This window comes from Anomaloglossus baeobatrachus, chromosome 5, assembly GCF_048569485.1.
Source record: "Anomaloglossus baeobatrachus isolate aAnoBae1 chromosome 5, aAnoBae1.hap1, whole genome shotgun sequence".
NCBI lineage: Eukaryota > Metazoa > Chordata > Amphibia > Anura > Aromobatidae > Anomaloglossus > Anomaloglossus baeobatrachus.
The window spans coordinates 140,087,891-140,114,058 of record NC_134357.1 but is presented as its reverse complement, the minus strand read 5'-3'; the positions used below and the strand labels follow the sequence as shown (position 1 = coordinate 140,114,058).

The window sequence follows — 26,168 nt, the reverse complement described above, 5'->3', positions numbered from 1 at the left end:
ATAAAGTTAAATGGAGATTGCGTGCCAGACCCCCTCATCAAACATCAATGTCTGACCTGAAATGTTCTTCTGGACAAATGGGCAAACACTCCCATAGACACCGAAAGAGTCTCCAAAGGAGTAAAAGGTGTTATGGATGCTAAGGTGGACCGACTCCATAATTCCATAATATGGTTTATGGGAAAGTCCTAAAGGTTAAATCTGTAGATGCCCAAATATATTTGTGTAGCATGTATGTAATTACACACACGAACACACACACACACAATATAATATACTTAATATATATATTGTATATATGATTATACACACATACACACACTGTATACAGTACATATATTGTATGTTAATATAATAGACATTAATGAATAGTTAATTCCATTGCTCATTTTTATTTTAGAAAATAAGGTACGAAAAAAACAAAACAAAAAACATCAAAATTGCAGCAATATATTGCACATAAAATAAAATATTTTTTTCATGTATCGAAATGTGTAAACATTCTTCCCTGTTCCTTCACAGCTTAGGTACAATGGGACATGAGAGTCACAAATCGTGGAAGTGTTCACCAAGTGTGTATTTCTAGACTCTCTCGATGGTTTCCAAAAGTCTGCAATGTAATAATTACTGTATGAAGAACCAGCGGACATATGATATATAACATTAAGCCCTTTTTAATAACGGCACATTAAAAAAAACCCATACAGTTTATCAGATTTTGGTGACAGCAGTCTGTAGGTCACTTTCCCCCTGAAGAAGGTGTGAAGCCCAGGAGCTGCTCGATTGGTGTATATCTCCACTCATCAGCCTCCAGCTCCTCCACTAATCCAGCCAACTTCTCCATTCGGGACACTTGTTGATCTGAAAAGATTAGACCTAAACAAATGTTACTGCAATTAGAACAAAATCCTCCTCTGTGTCTCAAGGGTGCTCCATGACTTCAGGTCATCCCTACAGAGGATCCTCATGAATTATAGTGGATGACTGGAACATAGTCTTATCACACAGTGACAGGAGCAAGAGGTTTGTACGCTGAGGACAAACTGGCTGAGCAATTAAAGACTTTAGAAGGGTCTGGATGAACTCTTTAGAGGACACAGTGAGAGCACAAGTGAGATGTGACTCCAATCAAGAGCAAGTATGGCCATTAAGAAGATATTCTGCAAAGTGGATAGTTTGTCCAAAGACATACAGATTGGGAATTTAGATTGTGAGCCCCAATGGGGACAGTGTTGCTGATGCAAGTGGAATTAATGGCGCTATACAAGTAAATAAATATTATTATCATTTTTGTAGAATCTTCCAACAAAAATACTTAAGCTATAAATATCAGTTTTAAATGTCTAAAAAAAAAATAAAAATTAATACATTCAAGACCATTATAAAGCCACTCTTGACAATGTTGGGGTGAAATAATTTCTATATATTAACAGCAATGACACATTTCTAGTACAGAGTTCAGTTTATCACTATGGTGCCATATATATCTTATGTAGATCCAAACCATCAAGCACTTGGATGTAGACACTACCAATAACAGAGGTTTGGGTGCACAATGTGGAGGAGATTCAGTATGCTAAAAGCCAGAATTCTGGCTTTACACCATACAACGGTCTTCCATATCGTAAACCACATATATCATAGGGTTTCTGGCTTCTGTGGAAAGTGCCATGACCTAAATTGCGAAATTTTGTTAAAATTAAGATAATTTCCTCCATTTAAGGAGTATTTTAAAGGTATTAAATTGTTTTTATTAGTCTGACAGCATGAAAATAAGCAAGCTTGCAATAGACTTGCTTTTTTTCTGCTGTCATGCTACTGCAATGAGAACCTTTATCGTACGTAGTTTACAGCTCTTTTCCATGGAGCCCAGCAGCCAACAGTGACTGCCCAAACTCTGGCAGTGCGCCCAATAGTTGCATTCCAGGAAAGGAGTTAACTCTTAACATACAAGTCAGCTCTCCCCAGCCCATTGATTTCTATGTTACCGAGAAATCAGGTCAAGCAAGACAAGAGCACTATAGTCTTTGGCACAGAGGAATCCCCTCCTGCCCAATATGGTAATCCGTAAATCCAGTTAAAGTCCTCCAGATGTGAATTCAGTTAAAATCAGATTTTTTTATTCCAGCAAAGTTAGTGACATGTACTTTACATGGATGTCACTTTATTAACTTGAATAAAACTTTTTATTTCAACTGGATCCACGGCTGGAGGACTTTCACAAATGGATTCATTGATTTCTATACAGCAGTTAGCTGCTCACCTTCTCCTCCTCTCTCATCTCCTGAGTAGGCTCCTATCAGTCCTGTGTAATCACAATCTGCAGCAGCCAGCACCAGGGCTCTCACTGTCTTAAGCGGGCTTTATACGCTACGAGATCGCTACAGCGATCTCGTTGGGGTCACTGATTTTGTGACGCACATCCGGCCGCTGTAGTGATCTCGTTGTGTATGACTCCTAGGAGCGATTTTGGATCGTTGCAAAAACGTCCAAAATCGCTCCTCATTGACATGGGGTTCCTCTCCTAATTATCGCTGCGGCGAAGTTTATCCTCGTCCCTGCGGCAGCACACATCGCTACGTGTGACGCCGCAGGAACGAGGAACCTCTCCTTACCTGCCACACGCCAGCAATGAGGAAGGAAGAAGGTGGGTGGGATGTTCGTCCCGCTCATCTTCGCCCCTCAGCTTTGATTGGGCAGCCGCTTAGTGACGTCGCTGTGACGCCGGTTCGGCCGGTCACAACGACGTCGCCCGAGCAGGTAAGTATGTGTGACGCTGCCGTAGCGATAATGTTCGCCCCCCCCCTCGGGCCCTACACGCAGCGATCTTCACATGTCGGCAAAATGATAGGGCGGGTGCTATCGCGCTCGCCATCGCTAGCATCGGCTAGCGATCTCGTAGTGTGTAAAGCCACCCAAAGGCAATGTTAACACAGCATTTTTTTTCATGGTATTTTTATTGGTTTTATGCAAATCCATACAAATAAAAATCTGCTTTTTGCAGTACCAGCAAAACCTAGGAGTTTCCAGAGATCTCAAACACAAACGCTTTTTTTTTTTTCTTGACTGAAATGACAAAATGCTGCATTTTTGAAAGAAGCGGCATGTCAATTCTTTCAGCGTTTTTGCTGCTTTTTTTTCCACCATTGAAAGCAATGAGTGGAAAAAAAAAAATGCAGCTGCGTTTTTTGGTGAATAAAACTAACTTTATTTAACCCTTCAGCCCCGGGGCACTTTTCCGTTTTTGCTCCCCTTCTTCCGAGAGCTGTAACTTTTTTATTTTTCCGTCAATCTTGCCATATGAGGGCTTGTTTTTTGCGGGACAAGTTGTACTTTTAAATGAAACCATAAGTTTTACCATATGGTAGTACTGGAAAACAGCAAAAAAATTCCAAATGCGGAAAAAATTGCAAAAAAAGTGTGATGGCACAATAGTTTTTGGGATGTTTTATTCACGGTGTTCACTATATGGTAAACTGATGATGTTGGGTATGATGCCTGAGGTCGGTGCGAGTTTGTAGACACCAAACATGTATAGGTTTACTTGTATCTAAGGGGTTTAAAAAAAATTCACAAGTTTGTCCAATAAAAGTGGTGCACGTTTTGCGCCATTTTCCGAAACACGTAGCTTATTTTTTGGGATCTAAGGCTCAGTGACTGCTTTATTTTTTGCGTCTCAAGCTGATGTTTCTAATGGTACCATTTTTTGCGTAGATGCTACGTTTTGATTGCCTGTTATTGCATTTTGCGTAAAACTTGCGGCGACCAAAAAACGTAATTTTGGCGTTTGGAATTTTTTTGCCACTACGCCGTTTACTAATCAGATTAATTGATTTTATATTTTGATAGATCGGGCATTTCTGAACGCGGCGATACCAAATGTGTATATTTATTTATTTTTTTAACCCTTTAATTTTCAATGGGGGGGAAAGGGGGGTGATTTGAACTTTTACTTTTTTTTTATTTATTTAAAACTTTTTTTTTTACTTTTTTTTTTATTTTACTAGTCCCCCTAGGGGGCTATAGCAATCAGCAATCCGATCGCTATTATCTATCTGCTGATCACAGCTATAAAGCTGTAAACAGGAGATACAGTCACTTTCTTTTTTCCCTCTGTTCCGTGCCGAGGTGAAAACGAAAGTGAAACATCATAGCTGCAGGCGTCATCACATGACCCTGTGCTACGATGGCAACCACCGATAGTCACGTGATCACGCACGTGACTTCCGGTGGGGGCGGTGGTAAGTAAAAAACATGGCCGCGCGCATTTAGATCTTGCTGCCAGACTTTGGCAGCAAGATTTAAGGGGTTAATGGCCGCGGGTGGAAGCGATCCCCACCCGCGGCTAGCAGGCACACATGTCAGCTGTTGAAAACAGCTGATGTGTGCCGACCGCCGCCGCCAGGGCAGGGGGCGCGGCTTAACGGTACACGCTCCATGACGGATATATCCTTACATGGTCGTGAAGGGGTTAAACAAATGACAATATAAATGCAGCAAAAACAGCTTCTTTACTGCCACTCAGGTTTTCCTGATCTCTTGAATTAAATCGTCCCAGACAACCCCTTTTAAACTAGACAGTCCTGCGCCAAATTTATCCCCGTGACACCTATGTTTGATAAATTTAGTACATCCTTTATTATTATTGTTTATTTTTAGACTTTTTTCACCACCTCTTAGTTAGCTTTCAGCCAAAATCTTGTCTTAAAGAGGACCAATCACCAGGATTTTCCTATGTAAACTAAAGCCAGTGCTATACTGGCACTATCATGCTGATTCTATACGTAACTCTAGTTGTGAGATCGGATGTATAGTTTCTGAAACATAGGCAGGTAAAAGTTTGTGAAATGCACTGTTTATATCGAATAGGTGGGTCAGGCTTTGATAGCGATTCCCACCCCCTGCCGGGAGGGGGGGGGGGGGTAGAGGAAGGAAGGACAGGGGGGGGGGGGGAGGAAGACAGGCAGGCAGACAGCGGCGGGAATAACAGTGCATTTCAAAACTTTACTTGCTTGTATTTCAGAAACTATACATCCAATCTCACAACTAGAGGTATGTATAGAATCAGCATTATAGAACCAGTATAGCACTGGCTTTAGTTTATATATGAAAATTCTGGTGGTTGGTCCTCTTTAAGACATTTTGGCTCAAAGCTAACTAAGAGGTCGTGAAAAAATAAAAGTCTAAAAATAAACAATAATAAAGGATGTACCAATATATCAAACGTGGGTGTCACTGTGATAACTTTAGCACAGGACTGTCTGGGATGATTTAAAGGAGTTGTCCGACAAACTCAAAAATTTTTGGTAAGCTAATCTGTGCTGTATTGTCATATAAAACTCCCCTACATTGTTATTTTTTGTTTTCTAACTTTTGTTCCTCTTGAATTCACCCTTTTTCTCTGCAGCACCTTGTTTACTTTCAGCACAAGCAAACATAACTTCCTGTGCTAAACCCCCCGGTCAGAGCTGGCACCGCCCGGTCTCAGTGTCCAGCCCTGCCCTCTGCCCGCCCCCTGCACACACATTCTCTGTCAGTATTCTTCCCCAGCACCTGACCTGTTATGACTACAGCATTTTAAATAACAGCGCACACGCACACCGGACTCTGCACACGCACACCGGACTCTGCACACGCACACCGGACTCTGCACACGGCGCTCTGTACCGACCCCCCCTACCCCCATAGGGAACACATGTAGGGAGTACATACTCACCCGTCCTCGGTCCCCTGCCGCTCCTGCACGTTCGCACGCTTTCTGTGCTCTGGACATATCAGCACAGTACTGACGTTACCGCTGTGCTGAAGAGAGCACAGACAGCGTGACAGTGATGAGAACCAGCGCTGCGCTCCTTCTCATCAGCGCTTTCAAATGTACTGGCATCTGTGATCTGTGATGCCGGTACATTTGAATGTGCGATCCTGAGCAGGGGGCCCGGTGCTGGCGCTGACACCACGGCAGCCGCCGCCAGGCCCCTCCCCCAGGTGACGGACCCCACAGCAGTTTAGGGGGAGGTTGCGGGGAGAGTACGGTGGGAATGTGTGGGAGGGGGCGGGGCTCATCGCACTGTAAACGTCCAGCAGGGATGCAACATGCTGTTCCAGATTTGCATGTCAACATGGCCCTGCCCATGTTGACATGAAATGACCAGAAAGCAGCAAAATTGCGGCAGGAGCGGTCACATGACCACTCTGAGCCGGGGGAGAGGGGCTGACAGCAAGGGCAGGTAAGTGGTCTCTATCTACTTACCTGCCCCAATGTTGCACTATAGGGTAATAAAAAAAAAGTCAAAAGAAGCCGGATAACTCCTTTAAGTTATTTGCTAAGGGCCTAAGAACTAATAGGCAGGTAGTTACTAACCACCTGCCCTGCTCTACCCCGATGCCAGTACAGAGTGGTCACAAAGAAAAAGTTAAGGTATGGACCCGGCCCCCTATTCCAGATGAAATAAAAAAATCTTTTATTTATACATTTTAATAATCCATGCAGAAACCGCAAGCTGGAACAGAAAAAGTTCCTTACTCATAAGCCAAAGGCTTATGATTAAGGACGTTTTCTGTTTTTATTCCCATGTCCAAAACGCATAAAGGTTACCTTGCCACAGGGTTCCAGCTTGCGGTTTCTGCATGGATTTTAAAATGTATAAAAAAAAGGATTTTTTTTATTTCATCTGGAATTGGTGCCGTGGTCCATACCTTAACTTTTTTCTTTGTTGCTTCCAAGCTGGTAAGGACTTGGCACCACCTGGATTTCGTAGTATTTCGTAGTAGGTGAGGCTAGGTTCACATTTCCGTTGTTTTTGCATCAGTCACATGCGTTGCTTGACGCATGACTGATGCGTGGTGTGTGTGTGTGTGTGTGTGAGTGTGTGTGTGTACACACATGCGGAGCACGGGAGGGGGCAGAGGTGAGCGGGAAAGTGTCGGCCTCCCTGCACACGTTAGCCCAGGGTAAATATCGGGTAACTAAAAGCAAAACACTTTTTGCTTGGTTACCCCGATATTTACACTGGTTACCAGCGTACACCGCTTAGCGCTGGCTCCCTGCACACGTAACCAGTGTAAATATTGGTAACTTACCAAAGCACATTGCTTGGTAACCCGATGTGTATCCTGGTTACGTGTGCAGGTAGCCAGAGAAAGCATGTGCAGCGAAATCCTACGGATCACGCTGCTCAAAAAACGTTACAGGCTGCCAGTCGTTCCACGACTGATCAGTCGGGCGGAGGGTGCAACGCAGCATCATCAGTCACAATCCGCCGCTCATACAAGTCTATGGGAACAACGGAATCCGCCAAACGGATTCCGTTGTTTACCAGAGCAGCGGATTGTGACTGATACAATTTAATGGAAGTGTGAACCTAGCCTGAGCTGAACATTCCTTTTTTTCATTACAGAGTGGTCACAGAACCGCTCCTGCCAGCGATTCTGCTACTTCACCTCAACTGAGCAGCTCTCCTCTCCCTCTTGTGGGCTGCCCTGTTGGCGGAGTGTGACTGACATAATGCTGATTGACAGCCAGCTCCTGCAGTTAGGCAGTGGGCAGCCAGCTGTCAATCAAGATGAAATAAACAATAATGCCCCATCAACTGAGCAGAGTGGAAGAAATAGCAGCTGCTCTGTGGACGCGACATCAGCGGAAGCCACAGTAGTGCTGGCTGGAGTGCTCTGTGACTCCTCGGAGCTGGCAGAAATAGATGCCAGGCAGAACAGACAGGTAGTTAGCAACTACTTGCCTTTTAGTTCTTAGGTCCATATAAAAAAAATATATGGAATAGACAGTGCACTAGAATCTCTCAGTAGAGCAGATTTTGGACTCAAAGTCGTATACTGTTTCTGTAAGTAAGATCTGTCTATAAAGCCAAAGGCAGGGTGTCAAGTGAAGCTTTCAATTCTTGTACATCGCATTGACTATGGTCAATGGATTCCCCCTGTCATCAGCCAGTCTCCATCAATACCTGCGATCCAGTAAATCAAGGTATGGCATAAGCAGCAGAAAAGAAAACGTGCATATATCTCTTGAAAATACCTTCTGTATGATAGCTATGATGGGGAAAACATCCATTTTCTGGTGGTAACGATCTTGGGAGTCACTCTAATCGGTGGTTACAGAAAACTGGAGCCTGTAAATGTACATCCTTTAGCCCCAGGAACCAAAGAACAAAGCTTTACAAGTGAATGTTGGGAGGCGAGATCTGCTGAACTCCCATTTAATTGCCCATCAGGGATAGGTGTTAAAATATGCTGCCCTCAAGGGAAAAAAATATCAGGAACAAAAACAACAAGAATTGGTTTCTGGCTCTACTTTTGTAGAGAATCATAATACTAATGTGTCAGTGCATGGGATCTAGAAGATAGCAGTGATTTATGGACCCTGTGCAGACGCGAGATGTGACTGCCCTCTGAAGGAAATCTACAAGACATGCAAGAGCAAAAAAAGAGGCACAAGCCCTTCTAGAGATTAGTAGGGGTCCAAGCCCCCCATTTACTTACAATTCATTACAGATACAGGGATAGAGGATAAATGTCAGAGGTTAGAATACTTTATCTGATTCACATTCCATATAAGTGTAATTGGTGGGGGAGGGGGCGAGAGGGCTGCGGCCCCCAGCAATACAGAAAACAAGGGAAATACGGCTCTCTTGACTCGTGAAGAGGTGTTTACACATGCCCTGTCCCTCACTACTAACCTGATATTAAGAAGTGGAGATACACAGCTACAATTAGAAAGGACCGGAGCTCAAAGAATTGTCTTTTTTATTTTTTGGGGGTAGAAGCGCCCCCAGAAAATAAATTTATCCTTACTAGAGAATAATAAACTATAATATTATATATATATATATATATATTATATATATATATATATATATATATATATATATATAATATATATATATATATTATATATATATATATATATATATATATATAAAAGCAGATTTCTCTGATAAGAAACTTTCTAATATGTCTTCTCCTCACTGTTGATTTATGGGGAAAAAAAATGGGAAAAAGAAGGGAATTTTGTTTACTTACCGTAAATTCCTTTTCTTCTAGCTCCAATTGGGAGACCCAGACAATTGGGTGTATAGCTATGCCTCCGGAGGCCACACAAAGTATTACACTAAAAGTGTAAAGCCCCTCCCCTTCTGCCTATACACCCCCCGTGCTCCCACGGGCTCCTCAGTTTTGGTGCAAAAGCAAGAAGGAGGAAAAAATTATAAACTGGTTTAATGTAAATTCAATCCGAAGGAATATCGGAGAACTGAAACCATTCAACATGAACAACATGTGTACACAAAAAAACAGGGGCGGGTGCTGGGTCTCCCAATTGGAGCTAGAAGAAAAGGAATTTACGGTAAGTAAACAAAATTCCCTTCTTCTTTGTCGCTCCATTGGGAGACCCAGACAATTGGGACGTCCAAAAGCAGTCCCTGGGTGGGTAAATAATACCTCATAATAGAGCCGTAACGGCTCCGTCCTACAGGTGGGCAACCGCCGCCTGAAGGACTCGCCTACCTAGGCTGGCATCTGCCGAAGCATAGGTATGCACCTGATAGTGTTTCGTGAAAGTGTGCAGGCTCGACCAGGTAGCCGCCTGACACACCTGCTGAGCCGTAGCCTGGTGCCGCAAGGCCCAGGACGCTCCCACGGCCCTGGTAGAATGGGCCTTCAGCCCTGAGGGAACCGGAAGCCCCGAGGAACGATAAGCTTCGAGAATTGGTTCCTTGATCCACCGAGCCAGGGTTGATTTGGAAGCTTGTGTCCCTTTACGCTGGCCAGCGACAAGGACAAAGAGTGCATCCGAGCGGCGCAGGGGCGCCGTACGAGAAATGTAGAATCTGAGTGCTCTCACCAGATCTAACAAGTGCAAATCCTTTTCACATTGGTGAACTGGATGAGGACAAAAAGAGGGTAAGGAGATATCCTGATTGAGATGAAAGGGGGATACCACCTTAGGGAGAAATTCCGGAACCGGACGCAGAACCACCTTGTCCTGGTGAAACACCAGGAAAGGGGCTTTGCATGACAACGCTGCTAGCTCAGACACTCTCCGAAGTGAAGTGACTGCTACTAGGAAAACCACTTTCTGCGAAAGGCGTGCGAGAGAAATATCCCTCATTGGCTCGAACGGTGGTTTCTGAAGAACCATCAGCACCCTGTTCAGATCCCAGGGTTCTAACGGACGCTTGTAAGGAGGGACGATGTGACAAACCCCCTGCAGGAACGTGCGTACCTGTGGAAGTCTGGTCAGGCGCTTCTGAAAAAACACAGAGAGCGCAGAGACTTGTCCCTTAAGGGAGCCGAGCGACAAACCCTTTTCCAATCCGGATTGAAGAAAGGACAGAAAAGTGGGCAAGGCAAATGGCCAGGGAGAAAAACCCTGAGCAGAGCACCACGACAGGAATATTTTCCACGTCCTGTGGTAGATCTTGGCGGACGTTGGTTTCCTAGCCTGTCTCATAGTGGCAATGACCTCTTGAGATAATCCCGAAGACGCTAAGATCCAGGACTCAATGGCCACACAGTCAGGTTGAGGGCCGCAGAATTCAGATGGAAAAACGGCCCTTGAGACAGCAAGTCTGGTCGGTCTGGTAGTGCCCACGGTTGGCCGACCGTGAGATGCCACAGATCCGGGTACCACGACCTCCTCGGCCAGTCTGGAGCGACGAGGATGGCGCGTCGGCAGTCGGCCCTGATCTTGCGTAACACTCTGGGCAACAGTGCCAGAGGAGGAAACACATAAGGGAGTTGAAACTGCGACCAATCCTGAACTAAGGCGTCTGCCGCCAGAGCTCTGTGATCGTGAGATCGTTCCATGAATGCCGTGACCTTGTTGTTGTGCCGGGACGCCATTAGGTCGACGTCCGGCATCCCCCAGCGGCAACAGATCTCCTGAAACACGTCCGGGTGAAGGGACCATTCCCCTGCGTCCATGCCCTGGCGACTGAGAAAGTCTGCTTTCCAGTTTTCCACGCCCGGGATGTGAACTGCGGAGATGGTGGAGGCCGTGGCTTCCACCCACATCAAAATCCGCCGGACTTCCTGGAAGGCTTGCCGACTGCGTGTTCCGCCTTGGTGGTTGATGTAAGCCACCGCTGTGGAGTTGTCCGACTGAATTCGGATCTGCTTGCCTTCCAGCCACTGCTGGAACGCTTTTAGGGCAAGATACACTGCCCTGATCTCCAGAACATTGATCTGAAGTGAGGACTCTTGCTGAGTCCACGTACCCTGAGCCCTGTGGTGGAGAAAGACTGCTCCCCACCCTGACAGACTCGCGTCCGTCGTGACCACCGCCCAGGATGGGGGTAGGAAGGATTTCCCCTTCGATAAAGAAGTGGGAAGAAGCCACCACCGAAGGGAAGCTTTGGTTGCCTGAGAGAGGGAGACGTTCCTGTCGAGAGACGTCGGCTTCCTGTCCCATTTGCGTAGGATGTCCCATTGAAGAGGACGCAGGTGAAACTGCGCGAAAGGGACTGCCTCCATTGCTGCCACCATCTTCCCCAGGAAGTGCATGAGGCGCCTCAAGGGGTGTGACTGACCTTGAAGGAGAGATTGCAACCCTGTCTGCAGTGACCGCTGTTTGTTCAGCGGAAGCATCACCATCGCTGAGAGGGTATGAAACTCCATGCCAAGATATGTCAGCGATTGGACCGGTGTCAGATTTGACTTTGGAAAATTGATGATCCACCCGAAACTCTGGAGAGTCTCCAGAGTAGCGTTGAGGCTGTGTTGGCATGCCTCTTGAGAGGGTGCCTTGACCAGCAGATCGTCTAAGTAAGGGATCACAGAGTGACCCTGAGAGTGGAGGGCCGCAACTACTGTAGCCATGACCTTGGTGAAAACCCGTGGGGCTGTCGCCAGGCCGAACGGCAGTGCCGCGAACTGAAGGTGTTCGTCTCCGATGGCGAAGCGCAGGAAGCGCTGATGCTCTGGAGCAATCGGTACGTGGAGATAAGCATCTTTGATATCGATCGATGCAAGGAAATCTCCTTGGGACATTGAGGCGATGACGGAGCGGAGGGATTCCATCCGGAACCGCCTGGTCTTTACGTGTTTGTTGAGCAGTTTTAGGTCCAGGACAGGAAAGACCCGTCCTTCTTTGGAACCACAAACAGGTTGGAGTAAAAACCGTGACCCTGTTGCTGAAGAGGAACCGGAACCACCACTCCTTCTGCCTTCAGAGTGCCCACCGCCTGCAGAAGAGCATCGGCTCGCTCGGGAGGCGGAGATGTTCTGAAGAATCGAGTCGGAGGACGAGAGCTGAACTCTATCCTGTAACCGTGAGACAGAATGTCTCTCACCCAACGGTCTTTTACCTGTGGCAGCCAGGTGTCGCAAAAGCGGGAGAGCCTGCCACCGACCGAGGATGCGGTGTGAGGAGGCCGTAAGTCATGAGGAAGCCGCCTTGGTAGCGGCACCTCCGGCGGTCTTTTTAGGGCGTGACTTAGACCGCCATGAATCGGAGTTCCTCTGATCCTTCTGAGGCCTTTTGGACGAGGAGAATTGGGACCTGCCCGCACCCCGAAAGGACCGAAACCTCGACTGTCCCCTCCTCTGTTGGGGTATGTTTGGTTTGGCCTGGGTTAAGGATGTTTCCTTTCCCTTGGATTGTTTGATGATTTCATCCAATCTCTCACCAAACAAACAGTCGCCAGAAAATGGCAAACCGGTTAAGCACTTTTTGGAAGCCGAATCTGCCTTCCATTCCTGTAGCCACAAGGCCCTGCGTATTGCCACCGAATTGTCGGCTGCAACCGCCGTACGGCTCACAGAGTCCAGGACAGCATTAATAGCGTAGGACGTAAATGCCGACGTTTGAGAGGTTATGGACGCCACTTGCGGCGTAGACGTACGTGTGAGTGCGTCAATTTGCGCTTGACCCGCTGAGATAGCTTGGAGTGCCCATACGGCTGCGAATGCTGGAGCAAAAGACGCGCCGATAGCTTCATAGATGGATTTCAACCAGAGCTCCATCTGTCTGTCAGTGGCATCCTTGAGTGAAGCCCCATCTTCAACTGCAACTATGGATCTAGCCGCCAGTCTGGAGATTGGAGGATCCACCTTGGGACACTGAGTCCAGCCCTTGACCACGTCAGGGGGGAAGGGATAACGTGTATCCTTAAGGCGCTTGGAAAAACGCTTATCTGGACAAGCTCGGTGTTTCTGGACTGCCTCTCTGAAGTCAGAGTGGTCCAGAAACATACTCGTTGTACGCTTGGGAAACCTGAAACGGAATTTCTCCTGCTGAGAAGCTGACTCCTCTACTGGAGGAGCGGAGGGAGAAATATCCAACATTTGATTGATGGACGCGATAAGATCATTCACTATGGCGTCCCCATCAGGAGTATCAAGATTGAGAGCGGCCTCAGGATCAGAATCCTGATCAGCTACCTCCGCTTCATCATACAGAGAGTCCTCCCGCTGAGACCCTGAACAATGTGATGATGTCGAGGGAATTTCCCAGCGAGCTCGCTTAGGCGGTCTGGGGCTGCGGTCCGTGTCAGAGACCTCACCCTGGGATCTATGAGACACCCCGGGAGGACATTGTTGTTCCAACTGAGGGGAACCAGGGAGCAATGATTCCACAGTGCCCATGGTCTGAGATACCGGTCTGGACTGCAAAGCTTCTAGTATCTTAGCCATAGTCTCAGAAAGTCTTTCAGTAAAAACTGCAAACTCCGTCCCTGTCACCTGGACAGTGTTAGCAGGTGGTTCCTCCTGGGCCACCCTTAGCAGAGGCTCCGGCTGAGTAAGTGCTACAGGGGCCGAGCATTGCACACAATGAGGGTCAGTGGAACCTGCCGGTAGTATAGCCGTACATGCGGCGCAGGCAGCATAGTAAGCCTGTGCTTCGGCACCCTTGCTTCTTGTGGACGCCATGCTGTTGTCTCCCCTGAGCAATCCAGGAGGGTATATAGCCAAAAATCGACCGTGCACCATACAGTGTAAAGTATAGCCTATAATCATATAATCTATAAGTACACTTCTGCACAAGTGGGGCCAGCACCTCAGGTGCTGCTTACCGCCCGCTCAAAGCGGTTGTGTGGTCACCAGAATCCCTGCCTGAGTATCCCCGAGCTTATCTCCCCTCTCCAGCGTCAGAAGAGCTGACAGGAATGGCTGCCGGCGTCCTGAGGAGAGGAGGGGGCCGTGGGCGTGCCCTAGAAAGTGCGGGAATCTGGTGCCCCACTGTGCACAGTGAGGGGGGTGGAGTATGCAAAGCATGTTCCAGCCCTCAGTGCTGACTTCTCGTACAGCGTCCCGCCCTTCCCCTGACTGGCAGGCCTGGGGGCGGGAAAAAAGTGAGACTAGGCCGCAAAAGCCGGGGACTAAAGTTATAAGCGCGGCCGGCGTATAAGCCCGGTCGGCGCGGTAGTCCCCGGCGCACTAACAGTCCCAGCCGCGCCGCAGTGTAAAAATGGCAGCGGCGGTCAGCGCGGTATTCCTCATAAACTAACACACCCAGCCACGCTGCAGTGTGTGATGGCACAAGCGCGGTCAGCGCTGCGGTCCCCGGCGCACTAACACACCCAGCAATGCTGGAGTGTTTCTGTGCGCGGTCCCCACGGGGACACAGAGTACCTTAAAGTAGCAAGGCCTTGTCCCTGACGATACTCGGCTCCTTATCCAGCAGAGTCCCCAGGAGCTGTGGATGGAGCACGGTCTCAGTGCCTGGAGACCGATTAGGATCCCACTTCACCCAGAGCCCTAAAGGGGATGGGGAAGGAAAACAGCATGTGGGCCCCATCCTCCGTACCCGCAATGGATACCTCAACCTTAACAACACCGCCGACAAGAGTGGGGTGAGAAGGGAGCATGCTGGGGGCCCTGTTATGGGCCCTCTTTTCTTCCATCCGACATAGTCAGCAGCTGCTGCTGACTAAGCTGTGGAGCTATGCGTGCATGTCTGCCTCCTTCGCACAAAGCATGAAAACTGAGGAGCCCGTGGGAGCACGGGGGGTGTATAGGCAGAAGGGGAGGGGCTTTACACTTTTAGTGTAATACTTTGTGTGGCCTCCGGAGGCATAGCTATACACCCAATTGTCTGGGTCTCCCAATGGAGCGACAAAGAAATAAGTGTAGTTACTATTTAAATGGTTGCTCACAAATGCCCTTGAAATATATATATTATATATATATATATATATATATATTTCTCCACTTATCACTTTTAGTGTCCTGCATTGATTATTCGGTCTAACCCCCCCCCCCCCCAAAAAAAAACTGATCAAATCGGTCTACAAATCTGTCTGCAGTAAAAATCAAATAGCAGCTTCTATGTGAAACTCTATAGAGAGATGGAAGAAGCAGAAGGAGACACTGCTGAGGCTTCTAATACAGGCGGAAAACTGGTAAAAATGTCATATAATGACTAAAAGTCATGTTATTCATCATAAAAACACACACGACTGTTAGTTCTGAGGGTACCTAACAGGGCAGTTTCACCATCCAGAGAATTTATCACCAATCTGTGGTTTGTATTTTTATTTAAGAAAACAGGCAGTTACAGACTGACGACTTTTCTAAATAACACCTATTGCCAGAAATGCTGTGTGTCTAATGCCCCTGAAAGAATCCAACTTTCAAGCAAAAGTTGGATCCAAACATTCAGTTAGTGGGATCCATGCAGAGCGGTGTCCTGCAACCTTCCACCCTCAGCTTGCAGGGAGTGATCAAGAACTTGGGTTATATTGCAAGATTTTGTGCTTTGAACTAAACCAGCACTGCTACATCTGCAGTTACCGATCAGCAACATCATTACAACGGGCACAGATTCAGAAGTGCTTACTTAGTAAAGGATGTAGCAGTGCTGGTATAGTGCAAAGAGCGAGATCTTGAGGGGAGATGAGAGTCTTAATTAAGTATTAAACAATGCCATTTTAAACCGGTGCTCTCAGCAACACTGGTTAGAGGAGAGCTGGTGACTGATGGGCATCTCTTATGTCACATTATATATGCAGTCCGATCTGTGGACACCACGGTATACAGAAGGAAAAGCTGAGTAGAATGATAGAGGTGTGAGGGAAAATATTCAGGGTAATTTGTATTTCATTCAAGGAAATCCCTGGTGTTGGCATTTATAGAAGCCTAGTGTTTGGGAAGGGGGGGTCCTACTCAGTGACTGACAGTCTTCCCTGTATGATTGCATACAGAGATAACTATGTATAGGAGTCCAGTGGGTGGTCCTACTCATTGATTTACAGTCTTCCCTGTATGACTACATACAGAGATAACTATATATAGGAGTCCAGTGGGCGGTCCTACTCAGTGACTGACAGTCTTTCCTGTATGACTGCATACAGAGATTACTATGTATAGGAGTCCAGTGGGTGGTCCTACTCATTGATTTACAGTCTTCCCTGTATGACTACATACAGAGATAACTATATATAGGAGTCCAGTGGGCGGTCCTACTCATTGATTTACAGTCTTCCCTGTATGATTACATACAGAGATAACTATATATAGGAGTCCAGTGGGCGGTCCTACTCGGTGACTGACAGTCTTTCCTGTATGACTGCATACAGAGATTACTATGTATAGGAGTCCAGTGGGTGGTCCTACTCGGTGACTGACAGTCTTACCTGTATGTCGCTATAACTAATGTCACAGAGCTAGTAAGTGCAGACGTCTGTAGAGATACTGTTTGCCGGGCCGTAGACGGGATTCGGATCCATTACTTACCATGTTTTACCTGCTTTAGTGTTGATGCCACCTGATAACTGAATACAGATTCACAGAGGAACCGCTCTGAGCCGTCTGCAAACAAAAGGAAAAATCACAAAGCTACAAACACAGAGTCAAACAACATGGGATCAAACCTGCTTATAATCACAGATACAAGGAAGTTAGAAAGAAATACACAGCCGTAAGCAATAACCCCCCTAAAAACTATGCAGGAGAGGGCACGGGTGTAATACACTGTCCTCTGGCCACTTACACTGCCATCATCCATGAAAGGCTGGCTAATTAGTATTACAGGGGTCACAGAGCTACATGAAGTGGACCACATAAGCTAATTAGTGGAGGGTCCAGCATCTTCCAAGTACACCCCAAAAATCATTACCACCCACCACACAATCACAAGACCGGACACCATATGGAGAACCATCTCTGACATTGGAAAGGAGCCTTTGCAGCTCATGTACCACTCTGCTCCATCCATTGGCATTTCCTACCTTTGTCCGTAGCATAGACAATGAATGGAGCAGCAGTGTACATACACTATCAATGCTCCAGTTAGACGCAACATTTCAGATCCTCCTTTTCAGGATTGGTGGAGGTTTCAGAGTTCGGTCCCGCTATGTGACTGGAGGCTGACAATTTATCCGTATGCCCTGAGAGAATAGTGGTCACATCACCGCATGGATCCAATTTACATACTAGTGGCCTCGTGCTGATTCTCACCCAGCTTCTCTCCGACCTCCTCTATTCAGACTGGTCGGCAGATGATCACCACTATGCAAATCACATACATGCGGTCACATGACCGTGCTATCTAAAGTGTATAGCCACCAATTTACTGAGGCTCGGCAAACCTGGATGTTAGTTCATATATGACAGTGAATAATAAAAAAAAAGTGTCATTTCTAGGTAACCCTCCAAAAATGGACACAGAGAGGTAAACACCCCCCCCCAAAGATGTACAGCAAAGATTATTCTCACCTTCCAGAACGCTCCTCTGTACTAGTGCTGGGTTTCCAGGCGCTACTGATACACTACGAGACCCCTGCAGCCAATCAGGGGCTGTTAATGAGCCGCTTCTTTCATACTAACTTCAGACGAACGTCCGATGATCAAAGGATGTGTGAAAACTGCAGTCCATTAGAGGTCGCTGATTGGCTGCAAGGCTCATGTAGCACAACAATGTACCGCGAGCGCCGGGAGACCCAGCACAGACATCGCTGGAACAGTGCGGAGCAGGAGGTGAGAATCTGTTATTTTTATTTTCCACTGGGAAAAAGTAGGGGTTGTCTGAGCAGTAAATAACCTACTTTAATTAACGAAGGGTAAAAATTCCCATTGTCTAGATTACAAACCTCACTATATCATTTAGAGGGTGCGCTCATCTGCTCAACTCCTGCAGTTCTCTGCTGCTCTTCCCTATGAAGTCCGTCATGATCCCATGAAAGTCTATAGCGCCCTCTAGTGGTGAACAAGCCACTTACGCCGTTTTCCTTCCTCTACCTTATCCTGTCTGGTTGCCCCTATAACCTGGGTGTATGAAGTTTTCCATAATTGCAGTTTCCATAAAGTACTACCTAACTGAGATGAAAAGTGCTCTGTTCTGGCCTGTGGTTAGATTAAGTGTGAACAGAGCCTAGTGCTTGCTTCCGCTCATACTACTGCTTTCCAAACTTGTTGTGGCAGGGTTGGTCTAATGGCCTCTAATGCTGGTGCCATATGTAACTGGGTGACCTCATAGATGCCGCATACTGTTCTCCCCAGGTCAGTGTCACCTGTGGTGTATGGCAGCCGCTTATCACCATCTTTTCCAATAGAGATGCAAGTTAGGCCAATAATATTTTGTGATGTAGCGGCCATGCTTTCTTTTAATGTATCTCGCCTCCCCCCACTTCCTAAGGCATTAGCTGCAGTCTTAGTCAGGATCAGGCATGGCGTATCACAGCAATATCCCACTAAAGCCGGACATAACTGATTCTCCTGCAAATAATAGGACTCCAGCGCCACCTATGGGCGGCCACGGTTTAAGTCAATATCTAGTACAGTTGGAAGCAGGACAGTTTACCAGGTTGTGGAAAATCTCCCTTAATGACGCCCTCTGAAGAAAACAGGGAATCGGCACCGCACTAAACATGTAAGTGGTCGGTGCCGCTCCATAATGCTAAACCTGGAAATCTAGGAATAATCAAAGCCCTTCTTTGCGGGTGTAGGTTACCTTCCAGCATCTCCCCGGCTGCTTTTGGACACGTGAAGAGAGCTTTTCTTGGTGGAGCCAAATCAGAAACACTAAACCCAGATCCTGTGACGGAGCTCCCACTCACCCCACCGGCCGAGGAAGAGGACGACGAGGCGGCCATGACAGGGTCTGAGAGAAAAGCAGATAAAGAGGTTAATGTGCTCTGCCATAAGTCATGGACTTGACACCATCTATGTACAAGAGCTGATGACATTATACAAAAAAGAGAATAACGGAATTAAGAATTCTCCATGTCCTGCAAGGAACCAAAATCAAACATCCAGAAAAGACACAAGATAACTGGGCACATCCAGTAATAATACACAGGAACAGACATGCAATAAAACCCCAGATGAGGAACTGAGGACACTCATCCCACCATGGCCACCCATGGGACCCATCCCATCTACCCTCTTAACACTCATTTATCTACGTTTAGGCATTATTTTTGTTTTAATAGCTTTCAATTAACTTATTACTATGTTAAGGGGGTCATCCACTACTCGAGAAACCCTTTTTTGATCACTATATTTCCCTCTTATAAAGTGTGGCGTCTTTCCAACGATATCTGTGACTGCTCTCCTGAGAGTCACATGACATTATTATGTCACATGAACCCTGCAACCAATCAGTGGCCGTTTCACTCACTTCCTTCAGACGAAACGGACATCCAGAAGAAATGAGAGCTGCTGCTCCTCTCCAACTTCTCTGGAAGGGAGAGAAGCGGCCACTGATTGGCTGCAGGGCTCATGTGAAATAACGTCATGTGAGCCCCAGGAGAGCACATTCCTGACATAACTAGAATGGCGCCCGCACCAGAGGAGAGTACAAGTTATTATTTTCTAAGAGGGAAATATAGTGATTGAGAAGGACTTGTCTGAGTAGTGGACGACCCTTTTAATGCATGAAGTGTTTATGTGGCATCTCAAACTTGACACTTTGTATTTTGGGGTGAACATTTCGGCTTATTGATTGACTATTCTTGCTGATCATATTTCTAGGGATCCTTATTATGGTTATTGAAAGAACAGCATTTTCACCTTTAAGGGTTATTCCCACAATAGCAATAGTTTTTACAAAGCACAGTATACACAAGACTATTGTGATTATACAATATAAACCAAATATGTTTCTTTCTTGTAACTTTGTGTGGGTCTTCATCTCCTTCACCTTCACAAAGCAGAATCATGGGTGGTACCATTCTTATCTGCATAAACTACATTTTCCAGCAGCACCCTGCTTCTCATCAGTGCTGCAGTGCCCTGCCTCTGCTCACCTGATATATAAAGATCAATCTAAACATTGGCAATTTGTATTTACATTGAGGTGACCATTGATGGGTGTAAATCTAGTGACTGACACGCTATTTGATCAACAATTATTTAAAACCTCATATCGTATTTCACTGATGGTTCATGGGGATCGTCACCACGTGGTGATCATGCCTGCCTGAATGTATATAGCAAAGCCGAGCAAAGAATAGCTGACCTGTGCTACAATATGGGTCTCTCTGCAATGAGTAACTGGGGGATGTTTTATTAGACCAGGTCATAAGTGTATCTGTTTTTGATGAATTAGACAGGTTCAGTAGGTGCAAAGGCAGATAGTATCAGTGGTATCTTTAGCATAAACATAACTAATCTGTGCCACATCCCGGCTGTCAGAAGTTTTATTACACAGGGTCATTAGGTTTATCTGTGCAAATAGCCTCTTTGGAGAGGAATAGGACTAGCATCACCTATTGGATGTAGCAGTGCTAAATGTTAATATGGACTTTTTTTGATGTTCATATTTTATATTGATTCTTGAAATAAAGCTTGAAGATTTTATTATATTCTAGAAGCTGGATGCTCCTCCTTTCTTTAAATATTAATATGGATCTTTTAAAAAGCCTTACATGACTTAGCATAAGAAGCTAAAGCAAAAATTCCATTTGCAAACATGTGTTTCGGGGTGTTTGCCTCTCCTCAGTACAAAGCAGGAGATGTGATTTGGCTAGGTGAGAGGCCTTTGTCTAGGGGTTCCAATGGGAACCTTTCTTCTTGTGGAGAGTGCCAAGCATGCATACCTGAGAATGCTTAACTGACAGCACTAGATCTACTAGAGGATAGAACCAGTGGTAACAGAGGTTACAGAGAGCCATGGTGGTGGGGGAGGAGCGAAATGTGCAGATTAAGGCTAGTTCACACAGGGCATCTTTTTCTGCGTTTTTGAGGTCCCCAAATGCACCAAATTGCATGCATTTCCTTCCCGCAAAGTCTATGAGATTTTGATTTTGCTGCCTACACAGTGCTTTTGTTGGCTACGTTTTTCAAAATGCAGCCAAGATGTTAATTCTTTTTGCATTTTTACCACATTTTTGAGCCTTTTTAGTCAATAGATTTCACTTACAAAACGCATTGGGCAAAACACGGTAAAACGCAACATTTTTGCTGCTGGTGCGTTTTCAAAAAATGAGATGCACTCAAAACACACATAACAAAATGATTCCCTGTGTGAACATAGCCTTAAAAATAGGTTGTATTGGAGCACACGATTCATTCTCTATGTACAGAAAACTAAGGCCACATTATGATTTTGGAAAAACCCTTTAAAAGGCAACCTGTCAGGTCCCCTGTGCCCTCCAACCTAGCAGCATTCATGGCTGTACATATTCCCTCCCTAACCAGCCCGGTATAATACTATTCACTAATATGAATGTGTGTGCATAATATAATATATGCGCATATTTATATTATATATATAAATATAAAACACTAGAACAGTCATGGCGAACCTTTTGCAGGCAGAGTGCCCAAACTGTAGCCCTAAACCCATTTTTTTTCCCGAAGTGCCAACCAATCCTATTATGTAAATAATTGATTGTAACCTTACCTTTGCCGTCTTCTCCTCAGCAGGGGGCATCACGCTCATGCTTACCACACACTGAAGCTGAGCCCCTGCCCTTTCCAGACACAGCAGTTGAATTGATCTTTCTGGAAAAAATTGCAGCATATTAGACACAAGGGATTTTAGCCTGGAATGCAATCAGATGTCACCCTGTAATCCACATCTACATTTCAAAGTATGAACATCCTGAAAACCCATAAAAACGTATGAGTTGCTCCCCTCCCCTTCATTGTGTAGTTATGTCCCCCTTCCTGGCCACTTCCTGGTAAACATGTCCCCCATCCTGATATGTATTTCCTACATTCTGGTATATTTGTCCCCATCCTGGTAAATATTCCTCATCCTGGTAAATGTACCCCATCCAGGTAAATGTACCCCATCCAGGCATGTACCTCATTCCTGGTAAATGTACCTCATCCAGGCATGTTCCCTTATCCTGGTAAATGTCCCCTTTCCTGGTAAACGTACCCCAACCTGGAAAAATATACCCCATCCTGATAAATGTCACCCTTTCTGCTAAATGTTCCACATCCTGGCAATTTTCCTCATCCTGGCATGTTCATGTACCCCCATCCTTTCATGTTTCCCCCCATCCTGGTAAATGTACCTCATCCTGGCATGTTCCCCTTCCTGCTAAATGTACCCCATCCTGGCATGTTTCCCCCCATCCTTGCAGTCATGTTTCCCCCGTGCTCTGTGTGTTTGCCCCCCGTGCCCTGGTTTTGCCCCCGTCCTGGCACAGCCGCACACAGCTTGAAAATAATAAAAAAAAAACAAAAAAAAAAAAAAAAACTCACCTTGCAGCCCCTGCTCCTCCGCTGCGCGCCGCCCTCAGTCAGTTCAGAAAGATCTCGCGCGCCCACAAGACGCCGGCGCCGCCTACTGACGCCCCTCCGTCTCCTAGGCAACAGGCGTGCGGCTCAGGAGAGGAGGCATGTCAGAGGCAGGAGAAATGTCTCCTCCGCTCCAACACCAGTTTGTACTGTCGGTGCGACCACACCGACAGTACAAAGTGGCTCAGTGTGGTGACAGCGCGCGTACCAGCACAAAGGGCTCTGCGTGCCCAGTGTGGCACGCGTGCCATAGGTTCGGCATCACTGTACTAGAAGGTGGCCCGATTCTAACGCATCGGGTATTCTAGAATTTATTGTGTAGTTACTGTATGATTTTTGTTATATATATAGATGTTGTGTGTAGCTGCCAAGTGTTTGTGTAGGGCGCTGTAAATGTTCTGGGTGTGGGGGTGTGTGAGAGCGGTGTTTGTGTGTTGCGTTGTTTGTAGAGCGCTGTGTGTCTGCAGCGTTGTGTGTGTGTGTGTGTGGTGCTGTATGTGTTGTGCGGTTTGTGTGGGTGTGTGTGTTTTGGGGGGAGGTATGTTTTGTGCAGTGTGTGTGTTGGAGGCGTAGTCCTGGAGGGAGAGGAGTATAATAGGAGGAGTAGTCCTGGGGGGAGAGGAGGATAATAGGAGGAGTAGTCCTGGGGTGAGAGGAGTATAATAGGAGGAGTAGTCCTGGGGGGAGAGGAGTATAATAGGAGGAGTAGTCCTGGGGGGTGAGGAGTGTAATAGGAGGAGTAGTCCTGGGGGGAGAGGAGTATAATAGGAGGAGTAGTCCTGGGGGGAGAGAAGAATAATAGGAGGAGTAGTCCTGGGGGTAGAGGAGGATAATAGGAGGAGTAGTCCTGGGGTGAGAGGAGTATAATAGGAGGCGTAGTCCTGGGGTGAGAGGAGTATAATAGGAGGAGTAGTCCTGGGGGGGAGAGGAGTATAATAGGAGGAGTAGTCCTGGGGGGGAGAGGAGTATAATAGGAGGAGTAGTCCTGGGGGGAGAGGAGTATAATAGGAGGAGTAGTCCTGGGGGGAGAGGAGTATAATAGGAGGAGTAGTCCTGGGGGGAGAGGAGTATAATAGGAGGAGTAGTCCTGGGGGGAGAGGAGTATAATAGGAGGAGTAGTCCTGGGGTGAGAGGAGTATAATAGGAGGAGTAGTCCTGGGGGAAGAGGAGGATAATAGGAGGAGTAGTCCTGGAGGTGAGGAGTATAATAGGAGGAGTAGTCCTGGAGGTGAGGAGTATAATAGGAGGAGTAGTCCTGGGGGGAGAGGAGGATAATAGGAGGAGTAGTCCTGGAGGTGAGGAGTATAATAGGAGGAGTAGTCCTGGGGTGAGAGGAGTATAATAGGAGGAGTAGTCCTGGGGGGAGAGGAGTATAATAGGAGGAGTAGTCCTGGGGGGGTGAGGAGTATAATAGGAGGAGTAGTCCTGGGGGGAGAGGAGTATAATAGGAGTAGTCCTGGAGGTGAGGAGTATAATAGGAGGAGTAGTCCTGGGGTGAGAGGAGTATAATAGGAGGAGTAGTCCTGGGGGGAGAGGAGTGTAATAGGAGGAGTAGTCCTGGAGGTGAGGAGTATAATAGGAGGAGTAGTCCTGGGGGGAGAGGAGTATAATAGGAGGAGTAGTCCTGGAGAGAGAGAGGAGTATAATAGGAGGAGTAGTCCTGGGGAAGGGGAGTATAATAGGAGGAGTAGTCCTGGAGGAGAGGTGTCTGATAGGTGGAGTAGTCCTGGGGGGAGGTGTATAGGTGCCCAATGTGTGTGGGGCGCGTGGCCGAGCGGGGCAGATGTGGCCGAGCGGGGAGGCATGGCTGAGGGGCATAGTGTCGGGGGCGTGGCCGAGCGTGGTGGCGTGGCTGAGGGGGCAACTGTGCAAAGCGGTTGCCATAGTTACCTGATGTGTATCATTGTTATCAGCGTACGTGTGTCGGGAGTCGGGGTATGTTAGTAAGCATGGTACACATCAGGTAAGAGACAAGAGAGACTGTCAAAAAGACAGTGCTGGGTCACTTGTTGGTCTCCTGCTGTGCAGCACGCATCAGCGTGTGACAGCGGGAGACCAACGATCTGAATGGGCAGGGAGCTGGCATACGCTGGTAATCATGCTACACAATATTACCCGATGTGTAACATGGTTACCAGCGTACCCCGCCCCCCGCACGCCCGGGAGCCCACACCAGCGTACGCCGGCACATACCCTCGCATTGCTGGGGTTGTCATGTGCCGGCGTATGCTGGTGTGGGCTCCCGGGGGTACAGCACTCACCTGGGAGTTGGGGCTCCGTGTCGGTTCAGGGAATGCGTGCAGGGGGCGGGGCCAGAGCGAGCGTGCAATGCGTGAGGGGGCGGGGCGTGGCCAAGTTGTCAATGCGTGCAGGGGGCCGGGGCGAGAGGCCAATCCGTGTGGGGGGGCAGAGCCTGGGCGAGCGGCCAATGAGACGCTTGTCACGGTAATGACAGAATTTTGGAGACAGACAGACAGACAGACAGACAGACAGACAGACAGACAGACAGACAGACAGACAGACAGACAGACAGACAGACAGACAGACAGACGCAAATATATATATTACTGTAGTTTTTATTGAATTATATAAAGCTCAACAACATATTATATCAGTTAACATAAGCCCAATACAATCGTGTACTATAAAATCAAATAAAAAAGTACCGTATTTTTCGGATTATAAGACGCACTTTTCCTCCCAAAAATGTAAGAGGAAAGTGAGGGGTGCGTCTTATAATCTGAATGTAGCTTACTGGGGGGTGGAGAGGAGTCGCAAGAGGCCGAAGGAATGCTGCGGCGTCTGTGTAGGGTCTGTGGTGGCTGGTGCTGGGACGGCTGTGGTGTCAGCAGCTGCTATGCGGGATCTCCTGTGGCTGCAGCGGCTGTGCGGGGTCTCCGGTGGCTTTACTGGCACTGCAGGTCGAGTGGTGAGGACTTCAATAATGCTGCCCGGAGTCAGTACGTGTGCAGATGGAGCTCACGACTCAAGCTCTCATTTGCGCAGGTGCCGCATCCGGCCCATTGATCTCCCTCCAGCTGACTTCAGGAAAATGGTGCCCGGAGGTGGCGCTTGCACAGATGAGATCCCTGCTTGCCAATGAGCTTAGAGCTCAATCTGTGCTGACTCCGGCTATCAATTCTTTGAAGCCCTCATCGCCTGCAGCTATTGCAGCCCGAGCACAGCAGAACCAGACTACGCCGCAGCCTGAGTTCCAGCCTCCACCGCAACATCAGCCGCCGCAGCCCAAGCCCTAACACAGCTGCCCCAGCACGGCAGAACCAGCCTACGCCACAGCCCGAGCCCCAGTCTCCGCCGCAGTCCCAACACAGCCTCCTCCACCACGCTACTGGCCCCTCTGGTAAAACCACTGGATTACAACACGGACCCCATTTTTTTTTCACCTTTTCTTGCTCTGAATTTGGGGTGCGTCTTATAATTCGGTGCATCTTATAGAACGGAAAATACAGTATATCAATGCAAGAAGAAAACATTGAAGCTTATCCATAAGACTTTAGACCCTC

At 47.2% G+C, this 26,168-nt stretch overlaps 1 protein-coding gene across 3 annotated transcripts in view; it reads right to left on the bottom strand.

Moving 5' to 3' along the window:
- Window positions 1-372: 372 nt before the first annotated feature.
- The window catches only part of ANAPC16 (anaphase promoting complex subunit 16), a 28,613-nt gene continuing 2,817 nt past the window's right edge, over window positions 373-26,168 (bottom strand). The window contains exons 2-5 of one of the 3 annotated variants that reach the window (XM_075348937.1): window positions 21,797-21,897; window positions 18,902-19,051; window positions 16,687-16,761; window positions 373-876 (exon numbers count right to left, since the gene is read on the bottom strand). In XM_075348937.1, coding sequence (XP_075205052.1) covers window positions 740-876; window positions 16,687-16,761; window positions 18,902-19,043 — 354 coding nt within the window. In that variant the 5' untranslated portion in view covers window positions 19,044-19,051; window positions 21,797-21,897 and the 3' untranslated portion in view covers window positions 373-739. The remainder of the gene's footprint in view (window positions 877-16,686; window positions 16,762-18,901; window positions 19,052-21,796; window positions 21,898-26,168) is intronic. The other 2 variants (XM_075348935.1, XM_075348936.1) reach the window with 2 other exon arrangements.